The following is a 14,938-nucleotide window of genomic DNA, read 5'->3' on the forward strand; positions in this document are numbered from 1 at the left end:
AGCCAACCTTCTGAAGTTTTACCCTGGAGGGAAGAGACTCTTTGTTTGCTACTATCAGCTTCTAGAGCCTCCAGGACAAAGACCCCGAGCTATAGAAAAGGTTGGACTGGACATGTCATGAGTGTGCTTGGTCTGAGCTGAATCTGAAAGATGAACTGGTAACCCTAAGGACTTGCCTAAGAGAAGGTGACAGGATTTATCCCACCGTAACCCGTGGGAAAGTTGGGATGAACTCTGGTAAGCTTCTTTGCAACTGTACAGGTTCTTTCATTGTTTTCAAATGTTTTCTCTAACACCTTTTACCTGAAGAATAAAGTAGACCTGCTTAGAAAATGTTTGTGGTAACCTATAGCCGGAGGAATCACTTTGTGATCAGTTTCTGAGGAGAAAGCCAGCGGGTGTGCTTGGGCAGCCTGCCTCTGCTGGACATAACACTGACAAGGCAGAGAACTATAATGCCCAGGAATACCTCAGTCAGAAGGGAGAGAGAGACATGGGTCTCCAGCCAAGACAGACAACAGCTTGGGAGCTGGAAGCGTGAGAGCAGGTGTCATGGCTGGACCATTGAGTGTAAGTGCAGGTGCAGCCACCCTGAACTGTGACAGAAGCATCAGTATGTAAGTTATTCACCCGTACACCCATTTACAAGAGTCTAATTTGACCCACTGACACCTGGTGCCTGAATTGGGCCCCAGAACGTAAACTCTAGTTCTCTCTCGTAAAGGATTTATTCATCCAAGATAAACATGCTGCTTTGAAATGATGAGACACTTTGTAATTTCCTGACACTTCGTCATCTGCTTCAGCTCTCTCGAAAGTGGATTTTCTGCAGACAATAAGAACTAACTCAATAGTATACCACGCTTTTATGCTGAGTTGCGAGCTACAGCCAGACTTTTCCAGACTGGTGTATGGCTTTTAAAAGCTGAATTAAAAGAGTACTTACAAATTTCCCATTTTATGGGCCCTGAGTGGCAAGTCCATCCATCTTATTTACAGCATTTGAGTTAACAGCTAGTTTGCAATTCAATTACACTTTAAACATGAAAAGCTCATCTCCAGGCCAAAAGCAATAGATATGCTAATAAGAAAAATAATCTAAGGCTTTAGATAGGTTTCCAATGCTTTGTTACCGAGACCAATTGCCATCACCCTACTCCAACATCTCCCTGCCTCACAGCACAGTAAACTGGATTTGGATAGCACCAGACTTAAAATTGTTGAGCCTCTCTAACATGCTTAAACTTACTTTCAAAAAAGTCTCTCTCAATGGAATGGCATTTTAATAAGCCTAGTTTAATAGGGCTATTCTTTAAAAACATATTAACCTCCCTCCCTCCAGTTGGTTTTGAAGTCTGACACTAGTCAAAGGCAGGGACTCTTCAGGATGCTAAAAAGCTAAAGCTTGTTTGAAGATCTGGGGCCAGGCTTCTGGATTTTACCGGATGGAATCTCAGGTGTACATACAGCTGGCTTTGTGCCACTGGGGGCATGCAGAACACATGGACTTGCTTCTATAAATCTGAGCTGTTTGGGACTTTGCACCTCTCAGCCTCAGATTGTAATCATAATTTGTTGGGCAAAAGTCAACATGGTTTCTGTAAAGGGAAATCATCTTACTAATCTATTGGGCTACATCTAGACTGGCATGATTTTCCGCAAATACTTTTAACGGAAAAGTTTTCCATTAAAAGCATTTGCGGAAAAGAGCGTCTAGATTGGCATGGACGCTTTTCCGCCAAAGCACTTTTTGCGGAAAAGCATCCGTGCTAATTTAAACACGCTTTTGCGCAAAAAAGCCCCGATCGCCATTTTCGCTATCGGGGCTTTTTTGTGCAAAACAAATCTGAGCTGTCTACACTGGCCCTTTTGCGCAAAAGCTTTTGTGCAAAAGGACTTTTGCCCGAATGGGAGCAGCATAGTATTTCTGCAAGAAGCATTAATTTCTTACATGAGATTGTCAGTGTTCTTGCAGAAAAACTTGCCAGTCTAGACACAGCCTTAAGAGTTCTTTGAAGGGGTCAATAAACATGTGGACCAGGAGGATCCAGTAGATACAGTGTACTTGGATTTCCAGAAAGCCTTTGACAAGGTCGCTCACCAAAGGCTCTTACGTAAAATAAGTTGTCATGGAATAAGAGGGAAGATCCTTTCATGGACTGAGAACTGGTTAAAAGACAGGAAATAAATGGTAAATTTTCAGAATGGAGAGGGGTAACTAATGGTGTTCCCCAAGGGTCAGTCCTAAGACTGATCCTATTCAACATATTAATAAATGATCTGGAAAAAGGGGTAAACAGTGAGGTGGCAAAGTTTGTAGATAATACTAAACTGCTCAAGGTAGTTAAGACCAAAGCAGACTGTGAAGAACTTCAAGAAGATCTCACCAAACTAAAGTGACTGGGCAACAAAATGGCAAATGAAATTTAATGTGGATAAATGTAAAGTAATGCACATTGGGAAAAATAACCCCAACTATACATATGGGGGCTAATTTAGCTACAACTAATCAGGAAAGAGATCTTGGAGTCATCGTGAATAGTTCTCTAAAGACATCCACACAGTGTGCAGCGGCAGTCAAAAAAGCAAACAGGATGTGAGGCATCATTAAAAAAGGGATAGAAAATAAGACAGAGAATATCTTACTGCCCTTATATAATTCCATGGTACACCCACATCTGGAATACTGTGTACAGATGTGGTCGTCTCATCTCAAAAAAGATATACTGGCATTAGAAAAGGTTAAGAGAAGGGCAACTAAAATGATTAGGGGTTTGGAATGGATCCCATAGGAGGAGAGATTAAAGAGACTTGGACTTTTCAGCTTGGAAAAGAGGAGACTAAGGGGGGATAGGATAGAGGTATATAAAATCATGAGTGGTGTGGAGAAAGTGAATAAGGAAAAGTTTTTTACTTATTTACTTATTCCCATAATATAAGAACTAGGGTTCACCAAATGAAATTAATGGGCAGCAGGTTTAAAACAAATAAAAGGAAGTTCAAATTCACAGTGTATAGTCAACCTGTGGAACTCCTCGCCTGAGGAGGCTGTGAAGGCTAGGACTATAACAGGGTTTAAAAGAGAACTAGATAAATTCATGGAGATTAAGTCCATAAATGGCTATTAGCCAGTCTGGGTAAGGAATGGTGTCCCCAGCCTCTGTTTGTTTGTCAGAGGGTGGAGATGGATGGCAGAAGAGAGATCACTTGATCATTACCTGTTTGATTCACTCCCTCTGGGGCACCTGGCATTGGCCACTGTCGGCAGACAGGGTACTGGGTTGAATGGACCTTTGGTCTGACCCAGTATGGCTGTTCTTATGAAAAGGAAAGCTGTTTGGTGACAAGGAGGGGGTTGCTGGGGGTAGGGGTATAAACATCCAATAGACAAATTCAGCACCCTAAAAGCCAACACCATAGGTAGGCTCTTCAAAGATTGGGATTCAAATGGTTCATAAAGCTAAACTCCTCTTGTACTCTTATGGGAGGGTCCCTTCAGGTAAAGAGGGAGGTAAACTGGGTCAGATGAAACAGCAACTATAGAAACTAACACTGCTCTTGCTTGTACTCAACATGTTGTGTGGATGCACGTCATAGTTGTCAGTCCTAGTACTAAAGTCAACTAGGAAAAGAGAGACATAACGAGCTAACTAGATGCAACCCAAGCACTAGTCGCTTGCCACTAACAACACTGAATGGGAGAGCGCACTTAACTGGGTAAATAGCACAATGAATTTCAGGCCTGGAGGATACAATTAGGTTCAAGCAGAGACAGGCAACTGTCAAGATGGTGGGTTTTTCACAGAAGAATTTCTTGGAGTGGTTCAGAGAGGGGCTGGGCAATTTGTGCATCTCTTTCCACACTCCACATTGCTTAGAGAGGATCATGTAACAATCCACAGGAGCAAGGAAGTGGGAAACACCCAGCCACAAAGAACATACACCCGCTGGCCCTCTGTGGAAGAAAACCATTCCACCTGACTTGTAACCTTATTCTAGCAGGCTTCATCAGCCTTTTCAGAAAAAAAAGGATCCATAGCCACCTGGTAAGAGATAGACCTGTTATATGTATTATTGTTGTCCTTGCGCAATCGTCACCCAAAAAAAAAAAAGTTACCTAAATTCGTTTCTGAAAGTGAGACATGGCTGCTCTTTGAAAGCATTACCCCTTATTTACATAGCACCTACCATTTAATGAGTTACATAACAGTCAGACAGAATCCAATATCACTCTCCAGTCTTTTCTCCCTGCTGTACTCGTGGATCTCTCTACAATCTAGATATGTCAGCAGGTGGCATGCCTGTACTGCTCCAGAACAAAAGCCACACATGCTACTCCTTGCTTTGGCTGGAGTTAACAAACCTAACTCAAAATAAAAACCCCGGGCCAAGCTTGCATCCAGGCTGGGTTGTTCCCAAGGGTACTTTACAGCTTCTTAGCCCTAAATCTCACTGCCCAGAAAAGGGATGTAAAATGTTGATTATTTGGCTAATCGAATAGTCAATGCAATCTGGGCACCTCCGCCAGCCTCAGGGCTGTTGCTACATTTCAAAGGTAAAAGCGCTGTGGGGAGCACTGGGCCAGTGGGGGACTCAAGCAGTCGAACTCTGGGCTGCACAAGGTGTTTCAAAGCAGCAGACACCGGGCTCCACATGGCGCTGCCGCTTTGAAACGCCACATACAGCCTGGGCCAGCTGGGGACTCTGAGCTGTCCCTGGGCTGCACACAGCATTTCAAAGCATGGAACCGAGGGTCTGGCCCCAGGTGCTGCCACTTTGAAGCACCCCTTCCTCTCCCCCCAAACCTTCACTGCCTCTTTCTGACAGAGGCAGTAAGGGGCGGGGGAGCAACTAGTCAACTAGCATGTCGACTATCTGGTAAGCATTTGCTTATTGGCCAGTTGACTAGTCGATCACATCCCTAGCCCAGGAAGCTTTTCCAGCCTCCCTTAAATCCAGGCAGGAGTTAACAAGCTACACCTGGCCCAAGGAGTCAGCAGGAATCAGGCAGCGTTTCCTTTCCAGCTTCAACTGCTACTAATAGGGAGGGTTAACAGAAGAGCTCTGCCGTCCTGTAACACTTTCCCCTCCCCACTGAAGATGCACTAAGGAAGCCAAAACTGTTTTACCTTCTTTTTGACCAATTCTGACTCTTTGCCTGCCTCTAATTTCACATTCAGAGCACTATATCATTGCCCCCCAAATTAACAATTTGTAAATAACGATAAAACTCCCTTTTGGGGGCAGTTTTCCTTACCCTGCAGTTTAAAACTAGGAGTTTTAAAAGGCTGTGGAGAAAATTAAAACAAGAATGAGAAGGACTGACAATGACTTTCCTGCTACGCTAGCACAGTCTCCTGTGAACCTAGTGCGATACAGTAGCAAGACAGATAGCCTCAGAGGACTCACAAATGGGAGATTGCTTTTTGGCTGGTTTTGAAACTTGTTTTTCTTCAGGGTTCAGTTACTTTGTAAAGAAATTACAAAAGGAGCAGCCAGGGGATTGTGGTAGGATATCTGTATGCCGCTCTGCAGTTCAGTTATTGGAATTAGTTATGTTTGAGTCTGCTCATGCTGAAAATCTTAAGCATCATCTCAACAGTGGCTAGATATCAGACAGAATTCACACAGAAACATTTACTATATGCAGAGAGCTGTGCGTGCGTTCACAATTATTTTACAAAATACTTAAAACTCCACAACTCCTAGGAATAGCTCTAGGTCAAATCAGCAGTCATATGAAGGGTGGTATAAATGGAAGAAATAGCATAACTAGCACCAGCTCGACATTCGGAGGGTATGCAAAACAAGTGTGGCATGCATCCTGAAGGGATGGTCAGCAGGAAAACGAGCAGAAACAACACTGGGATGGAATAGGAAAAAGCAGCCTCTTTCTCACCCACGAACTGTCCCCAGCACTCCTGGGGCTAGTCATTCCTGGTGTAAGCAGGTGCACAATCCCTTGCGACTTCAATGGGAAATATACCTGTTCGCAGCAGGGCTGAATTTGAATCGCTGTAAGTACACACCTAGAGCCCAAATGTCACCTCTCATACCAGTGCTGGGCAGGAATAACTCCACTGAGGATGATGGAATCACTGAGGGCATGTCTACACTACAAAGTTAATTCGAACTAATGGATGTTAGTTCGAATTAACTTTCATAGGCGCTACACTAGTGCTCCGCTAGTTCGAACTTAATTCGAACTAGCGGAGCGCTTAGTTCGAACTAGGTAAACCTCATTCCATGAGGACTAAGCCTAGTTCGAACTTACTAGTTCGAATTAAGGGGTGTGTAGCCCCTTAATTCAAACTAGTGGGAGGCTAGCCCTCCCCAGCTTTCCCTGGTGGCCACTCTGGCCAACACCAGGGAACCTCTATTGCCCCCCTCCCCCCCGGACCCCTTAAAGGGGCATGGGCTGGCTACGGTGCCCGTGCCAGGTGCAAGCCTGCCAGCACCCAGCTAGCAGACCCTGCAACTGGCACGGTTCGAGCCAGCCACCCGATGCCCCCCAGCCCTCCCCCGCTTCCCGGGACCAGGCTGGCGGCTCCCGGGAGCTTGCCCGGGACCGCAAGAGGCGGGCACCCGCCTGGTCTAGTGCGGACATCGTGGACCTTGTCCATGACCTCCGCACTAGGCACAGGAAAGTGGTCATCTAGGGCAGGAGAGCTGCCAGCCTGGTCACCCAGGAGCAGGTGTGCATGAAAATCAAGGTGGTCCACTGAGACCCCCGACCCTGAGCCCTGAGCTTACAATGGCCGTACTGGGTCAGACCAAAGGTCCATCTAGCCCAGTAGCCTGTCTGCCGACAGTGGCCAACCCTAGACAGTGACCAAGCCATTTGTCTCGTGCCATCCCTCTCCAGCCTTCCACAAACTTTGGGCAGGGACACCACTCCTACCCCCTGGCTAATACCACTTCATGGACCCAACCTCCATCACTTTATCTCACTTCTCTTTAAACTCTGTTCTAGTTCTAGCCTTCACAGCCTCCTGCAGCAAGGAGTTCCACAGGTTGACTCTCTGCTTTGTGAAGAACAACTTTCTGTTACTAGTTTGAAGCCTGCTATCCATTCCTTTCCTTTGGTGTCCTTTAGTCCTTCTATTATGGGACCTAATGAAGAACTATTCTTTATGCACCCTCTCCACCCCACTCATGCTTTTATAGACCTCTATCCTATCCCCCCCTCAGTCTCCTCTTTTCTAAACTGAAAAGTCCCAGTCTCTTTAGCCTCTCTTCATATGGGACCTGTTCCAAACCTCTGATCATTTTAGTTACCCTCCCCTCTCCCACCCTCTCTCTTCCCCTCTCCAACCTTCTTTTCCCAGTCTCCCCGAGTTTTGTTCAATAAAGAGAGATTCTATTTTTGACCACACGTTTTCTTTATTTTGTACATCAGGAAGGGGGGCTAGGGAGGGGTAAGTGGAAGGAGGTGAGGGAGGAATGGGGTACGAGCCCCCGATGGGGAGGACTGGGCTGGCTCTGCAGGCTTCTGGAGGTGGAAGCTCTGCAGCCCCCCAATTGGCCCCTCTCCCCAGATGTCAGCCTGCGGCAAGTGCAGCCGGGCTGATGGCCGAGTGCTGTGTGATGTGCCCAGTGTGGGCACTCAGGGCACTCCAAGCCAGGACTGCTTTGCAAGCGGGGCACCCCTGAGAACTGTCTGTCCGGGGTGGGGGTCGGGTCCCTTTAAGCACAGCCCTCGGCTAGCCTGAGGCAGTAGCTCCACGCTCTAAGTCCTCATCTGATGTCCTGCCGGCACTGCTTCCGGCCATCCTTAACCCTGGTTCAGGGTCCACTTAATGTGGACATGCTAGTTCGAATTAGCAAAACGCTAATTCGAACTAGTTTTTTAGTCTGGATGCGTTAGTTCGAATTAGCTTAGTTCGAATTAACTAATTCGAACTAAGTTAGTTCGAATTAGTGCTGTAGTGTAGACGTACCCTAAGATATAAAAGATATTGAAATGCTGTGCTGAGTCAGTCTAAAGTCAAGTTCATTTCCTCCATTCTCTCCCCCCACCTCTCATCATGTGACTGGACAAACAGGCTACGTCTACATTGGCAAGATTCTGCGCAAATACTTTAACACAAGAACTCTTGTGTTAAAGTATTTGAGCAAGAGAGCGTCTACATTGGCATGTGCTTTTGCGCAAAAGCATCTGTGCCAGTGTAGACACTCTCTTGTGCAAGAAAGCTCTGATGGCCATTTTAGCCATCCAGCTTTCTTGTGCAAGAAATTCATGTTGCCTGTCAACACTGGCCTCTTGTGCAAGAACACTTAGGCAAGAGGGCTTATCCCTGAGCAGGAGCGTCATAGTTCTTGCGTAAGAAGCCCTGATTTCACACATTAGAATGTCAGTGTTCTTGCGCAAGAACTCCCCGCCAGTGTAGACAGTGAGAAATGTTGCAGGGGCAGTGTGTGAAGCCTCCGTCCCACCCCCATGCCCAGAGTAGAGCCACATGGTACAGCTAGCCCACCAGCCTGGGAATGCATCAGCCAGCCTGCCTGAGGTTCCTGCAGGGCTGCTGGCTAGGAGCCACCTAGATAAGCGCCTCCCAGCCAGAGCCTGCCTCTAGCACTCCACTTCCCTCCAACTATCTACCCCAGGTAACCACCCAAACCCTCTGTACCCCTCCCCACCCTTTCTCCCAGGTCACAGCTCCCTCCCAGACCCTGCCCCCCTCCTAGAGCCCCTCCCCTAGGCCAGAATCCTCTCCTGCATCCCTCCTGGACCCTGCCCCCCAAACCTCTGCCCCAGGTCACAACCCCCTCCTTCACCCAAAGTCCCTCTCCGACCCCACACCCCCTCCTGCACCCCAGTCCCCTACCTCAAGTTCCCTTCTGCACCCAATCTCCATCCCAGGCCCTATATCCCTCCCGTAGAAGTGTGGCCCTTGACCATTTGCCAATATCTTGGAGTGGACCCCCATTAAAAATTATTGCCCAACCCAATCTAGTGGCTAGATCAAATGATTGGGAATAGAAACTCTTGGGCTACATCCCCAGATCTGCTGACTTTTTATATGACCATGGCCAGTCATGGCCCCTGCACTCCAGTCTGACCATCTGGAAAACAAGCATGCCTGCTCCCTTGAAGTGTTATAAGGCTCTGTTAAAGCTTGCAAAACACTTTGTGATCCTCGGATAAAATGGTAAGTCATAATTATTACTGCTGAGGCAAGGAGTCCCCAGTCCAACTAACACACTCACAGCTAGTGAGAATGCGCCAACCAGAACGCCTGCCATTTCCTTTTTCTGTCCAAGTCAGTCCACATTCTTTTCCAACCCCAAAGCAGGCACACAGAGCAGTAATAAATCTTTATGAGAGAACAGGCTGATGGGTCTTGCTTCAGCTATGTGTTTCAAGCAAGGAGGTGCTGAAAACATGAGATGGTGCAATCCTGCCCTCTCTGGCTTTGGCCGCGACTCAGCCCCCAAACACAGAACCAGCTGTGTTTTCCTCCTATGGTTTGAAGCCCATGACACTGTTTTTAGTTTTTAAAAAAAACTATTTGCTCCACGCTTCTTACATTCCAGGGACTTACTGGGCATGACAGAGGGATCTGATTTACTTGGATAATTTTAATAATGGAAATTGGATTTAGATCGTCTTAAAAAATGAGACACGCTCATCTGGCACACAGAAGGAATGCAATTTCAGCATGTCACTGTCAAGCAGAAAACGGAGAAGATGGGGAAAATATTAACAGGCATTGTTGGTAATAGCAATGGTAAATTGTAACCCAGTTAAAAAAAAATCTACAGCGTCACAGTATTAAAATACTAAAAACCCATTAGTTCATCTAGCCCATCTTCTGTGGGGGATAAAGGAAAGACTGTACCCTTCAACATGTTTTTAACAACCTAGGCACTGTGGCTCCTATTTATCTTGGGTAATTAAGTGTATGCATTACTTATTTTATCCTTCAGAAAACTGAGTGGGAGAAATCCAAGCTGTGTCTCCTACAAAAACCCCCAAATTCATTTCATATTCGTTGATTTACTGATTTTACTATGTCAATAGCATACAAACCATATACCGATTCTTTTCTCCAGAGGGAGCTGAAGATATCAAAATCTCCCCAACACAAATGAAGCAATGAGAAAAGAACATGATTTCTCTTCTTCAGCTGAAATAACTATGTCAGTTCAAGAGAGAAACAAAAATATAGCTTACAGGTGAGCCGCAAAGTGGAAAGAGTAATTTGTGCCTTTTATGAAGTCTAAAATATGCTCTTGCTTCTACAAATTTTATTTTTTTCCCTCTACCCATGATTTTGGGGAGCTCCATTAAGATTTCAGCACTTGTGATGTCATTATTCAGAAGCTGAAAAGCCTTGTCTAAGGCCAGGTGTACATTACAGCCACTACACAGCAATGCTGAAGCTACACCACCATAGCATAGAGATGCTTCTGATCCTGAAGGGATTTTTCCATCAGCACTGTTAATCCACCTTTCTGAGAGGCATGAACGAGGCTGATGGAAGAATTCTTGCATCAGCCTAGTGGTGTCTAAACCTGGGGCTTAGGTTGATATAACTACGGTACACAGGACACAAAATCTGTCCCAGACTCGCAGTACTGAGGTAAGGTACGTTTATCTCTTTAAAGTCTATACCAAGCTGTAGTCTTCCTGCAAACAGAGAAAAGCAAGATCTGATATTTCGTATGTACCAAACAAATAGAAAAGTTTTAAAAAAATAGACATTTTTAAAAAAGAAACTCAAGGTAGTTTTTAAACATGGCTGGGCCAAGGAGCCAGGTCTCCCAGCCGCCCAGTTGTAACTAGCCCAAGTGACCTTACCAAGAGGCAAGAGAAGGGAGGGAGTCCAAAGGAGCTGGAGGCTTGGAACTTTCCCCCCAGGACATGCCAGGGTGAGCACATGGGGGCCCTGCCATGAGAGGTGCCCCTCGCCATTGCTCCCCTGGGCTGAGAGTACAAGGAAGGAATGGGACTTTTACCAGGAAAGATTGTGGGGTAGGACAGCCGCCCCATGCACATAGCCAGGCCATCACCCACACACCAGGGTCAGAGTAACACCTTCCAGTCACCAACTCCCTGCCTTGGTTCAGAGCGATGACACTCCCCATCACCCCCCAATGTAAGGTCAGGGCAGCCTCGCTTGCTCCCCTCGTTATCCTCCCCAGGATCACAGCAGTGGTACTACTGATGTAGGCAACTAGTCAACTACCCAATAAGCAGGCGCTTTATCAGTTAGCATTTTCAACTAGTTGCATCCCCCCACTTCTCTGCACTGAGAAGACGCTGGCTCAGTCCCTGGTCCTGGGTCACTCATTACACAGCATAAACCTCCGCTTCCCTGCTGCCACCCTGCATTACAAGGAACAGGGGAGCCAGCAGTGGGGCATCTTCGCAGGTCCGCTGCCCTGTCCTTTGTAATGCAGAGCAGCAGTGGGGAGGAGGGGTGGAGGGAGGGGAGAGGTTATGCTGGGGCACAGCGCAAGCCAGACTGAGCGCGGTAACTGCCTACCCTCATCGACTAATCAAGTCGTCAATAAAAAAAAAAAATCTATCGACTACTCGACTAGGAAAGTAACTGCATTTAAATATCCTTAAGTGGCGCCCACCGCATCCGTCACTCGCCCCCCTCCGTCGCCATCTCGGATCAGAACACTGGTAGGAGAACCCTTCACCAACCCCCCCCCCCAGACAGATTGTTATCCTCCTGTCACCCCCCCATTACCTAGGTCAGAGTGGTATCCTCCTGTTCCCGCAATCACCTCCCCCCCCCCCCGTCAGAGTGGTATCTGCCTGTTCCCGCAGCCACCTCCCCCCCCCCCCCCCCGTCAGAGTGGTATCTGCCTGTTCCCGCAGCCACCTCCCCCCCCCGTCAGAGTGGTATCTGCCTGTTCCCGCAGCCACCTCCCCCCCCCCCCCCCCCGTCAGAGTGGTATCTGCCTGTTCCCGCAGCCACCTCCCCCCCCCCCCGTCAGAGTGGTATCTGCCTGTTCCCGCAGTCACCTCCCCGCCCCCCCCCGTCAGAGTGGTATCTGCCTGTTCCCGCAGCCACCTCCCCCCCCCCGTCAGAGTGGTATCTGCCTGTTCCCGCAGCCACCTCCCCCCCCCCCGTCAGAGTGGTATCTGCCTGTTCCCGCAGCCACCTCCCCCCCCCGTCAGAGTGGTATCTGCCTGTTCCCGCAGCCACCTCCCCCCCCCGTCAGAGTGGTATCTGCCTGTTCCCGCAGTCACCTCCCCCCCCCCCCGTCAGAGTGGTATCTGCCTGTTCCCGCAGTCACCTCCCCCCCCCCCCGTCAGAGTGGTATCTGCCTGTTCCCGCAGCCACCTCCCCCCCCCCCCGTCAGAGTGGTATCTGCCTGTTCCCGCAGCCACCTCCCCCCCCCCCGTCAGAGTGGTATCTGCCTGTTCCCGCAGCCACCTCCCCCCCCCCCCGTCAGAGTGGTATCTGCCTGTTCCCGCAGCCACCCCCCCCCCGTCAGAGTGGTATCTGCCTGTTCCCGCAGCCACCTTCCCCCCCCCCCCCCCCCGGTCAGAGTAGTATCTTCCTGTTCCAGCAATCACCTCCCCCCCCCGGTCAGAGTGGTATCTGCCTGTTCCCGCAATCACCTACCTCCCCCCCCCGTCAGAGTGGTATCTGCCTGTTCCCGCAGCCACCTCCCCCCCCCCCGTCAGAGTGGTATCTGCCTGTTCCCGCAGCCACCTCCCCCACCCCCCGGTCAGAGTAGTATCTTCCTGTTCCCGCAATCACCTCCCCCCGCCCGGTCAGAGTGGTATCTGCCTGTTCCCGCAATCACCTCCCCCCCCCCCCCCCCCCGGTCAGAGTGGTATCTGCCTGTTCCCGCAGTCACCTCCCCCCCCCCCCCGTCAGAGTGGTATCTGCCTGTTCCCGCAGCCACCTCCCCCCCCCCCGTCAGAGTGGTATCTGCCTGTTCCCGCAGCCACCTCCCCCCCCCCGTCAGAGTGGTATCTGCCTGTTCCCGCAGCCACCTCCCCCCCCCGTCAGAGTGGTATCTGCCTGTTCCCGCAGCCACCTCCCCCCCCCGTCAGAGTGGTATCTGCCTGTTCCCGCAGCCACCTCCCCCCCCGTCAGAGTGGTATCTGCCTGTTCCCGCAGCCCTCCCCCCCCGTCACCTCCCCCCACCCCCCGGTCAGAGTAGTATCTGCCTGTTCCCGCAATCACCTTCCCCCCCCCGTCAGAGTGGTATCTTCCAGTTCCCGCAATCTCCTCCCCTCCCCACACCAGGTTAGAGTAGCATCCTCTTGTCGTTCCCCGCCCCGCGTCACCGCGCCCCTACCTATCGCCAACACTCCGCACGCGCGAGTCGTACCGCCCCTTCCGTCACCAATCCCCTCCCCCATCCGAGTGGTACCGCCCCCGTTCCTTATCCCCCCCCCGGAGCCCTGAGTGGTACCGCCCATCCTCCCCCTCGCCCACAGCACCTGCCCGTGCAGGAAAATGGTCTTGTCCCGCGCAGACTCCCTGAGCACCCTGCGCACGCACAGCTCGGCCAAGGGAAAGGAGCCACCGTCGCCGCCCGGGCGCTCGGCCGACTCCCCCTCCCCCTCACGCTTTCTCTTGGCGCCGCTGGCCTCCGCCATCACTGTCGGAGGGAGCGCGCATGCGCCGCGCTAACGACAGCCAGGCAGGGGCGAAGGCGAAGAGAGGACTCGGTCCTCCAGCCTCCCCTCCAGGAGGCGCCCCCTGCTGGGCTGGTGTTGCTATTGGCGGGAACCCCTGGGGAAATGAGGTTGGGTGGAGGATGCTATTCAGTCCTGAGGGGAAAGAGGGGCAGGGGGCTGTGCAGAGGAGGAGGGGCCTGGGCCTGGCCAAGCTCCGCCCCTTTGCCCCCACGTGGCAGCCCCAAGTGTAGGACTTACAAAAACAAGGACTAGTCCTGCAGCACCTTAGGGACCAGCAAAACATTCAGGCTGTGTCTGGACTGGCCGGTTTTTCCGGAAAATCAGCCGCTTTTCCGGAACAACTTGCCAGCTGTCTACACTGGCCGCTTGAATTTCTGCAAAAGCACTGACGCTCTCATGTAAGATCGTCAGTGTCCTTGCGGAAATACTGTGCTGCCCCCGTTCGGGCAAAAGTCCCTTTTGCGCAAAAGGGCCAGTGTAGACAGCTCAGCTTTGTTTTCCGCAAAAAAAGCCCCGATCGCGAAAATGGCCATCGGGGCTTTTTTACGGAAAAGCACGTCTAGATTGGCCACGGACGCTTTTCCGCAAAAAGTGCTCTTGCGGAAAATCGTCCTGCCAATCTAGACACTCTTTTCCAAAAATACTTTTAACGGAAAACTTTTCCGTTGGGTCCAAGAACTACCTCTGCTGTGCCTCTGCAGTTTAAATGTAACAGGAGCTGGCCTGCCGGCCCACCTGGCTCTTAGAACATTTAAACTGTAGAGCTGCAGAGGTGGTAGCTCCTGGACCTGGTGCAAGCCGGAACCGAGCTGGGCTGCCTAACTGGAGCAGCCCCTGTTTGCGGTGGCCCAGGCTTAGGGTTACCAGGTAGCTTCAGAAAAAATACCGGACACACTTGATGGTAGGGGCAGAGCGGGGAAGGGACCAGCTGGGAGAGGAGAGGGGCTGGCTGGAGATCGGGGGGGAGGGGAAGGGAGCAGCAGGATGTAGGGCTGGTCGGGAGGGTGGGTTGGGGGCAGCAGGGCTGGCCAGGAGGTTGGGGCGGGGTGTCAGGTGAAGCGGGGCTGGCCCGGGGAGATCGGCCGGCAGGAAGCAGGGCTGGCCGGGAGGGGGTCGGGGGAGCGAGTCTGGTCGGAGGGGCGAGTGCGAGGAGAGAATCAGCCAGCGGGAAGCAGGACTGACCTGGACACATGCAGATCCCAGGGCGCTGCCTGTTCCACGCATGGTCCCGGCAAAGCACGAGGAGTCCAGCTACGGCTCCACAATGCGCTTGACCAGCGCTCAGGAGCACGGACAGGGCTTCTCCTCCTCCCCAAG

The 14,938-nt window shown here is 50.6% G+C and overlaps 1 protein-coding gene across 1 annotated transcript in view; it reads right to left on the minus strand.

The window, feature by feature from the left end:
* The window catches only part of DCPS (decapping enzyme, scavenger), a 65,039-nt gene extending 51,429 nt beyond the window's left edge, over nt 1-13,610 (minus strand). The window contains exon 1 of the mRNA XM_075909294.2: nt 13,421-13,610. Within this exon, the coding sequence (XP_075765409.1) occupies nt 13,421-13,579 (159 nt within the window). The 5' untranslated portion in view covers nt 13,580-13,610. The remainder of the gene's footprint in view (nt 1-13,420) is intronic.
* Between the last annotated feature and the right edge of the window lie 1,328 nt (nt 13,611-14,938).

The sequence above is a fragment of the Pelodiscus sinensis genome, chromosome 25 (genome assembly GCF_052426305.1).
Source record: "Pelodiscus sinensis isolate ZL-2025 chromosome 25, ASM5242630v1, whole genome shotgun sequence".
NCBI lineage: Eukaryota > Metazoa > Chordata > Testudines > Trionychidae > Pelodiscus > Pelodiscus sinensis.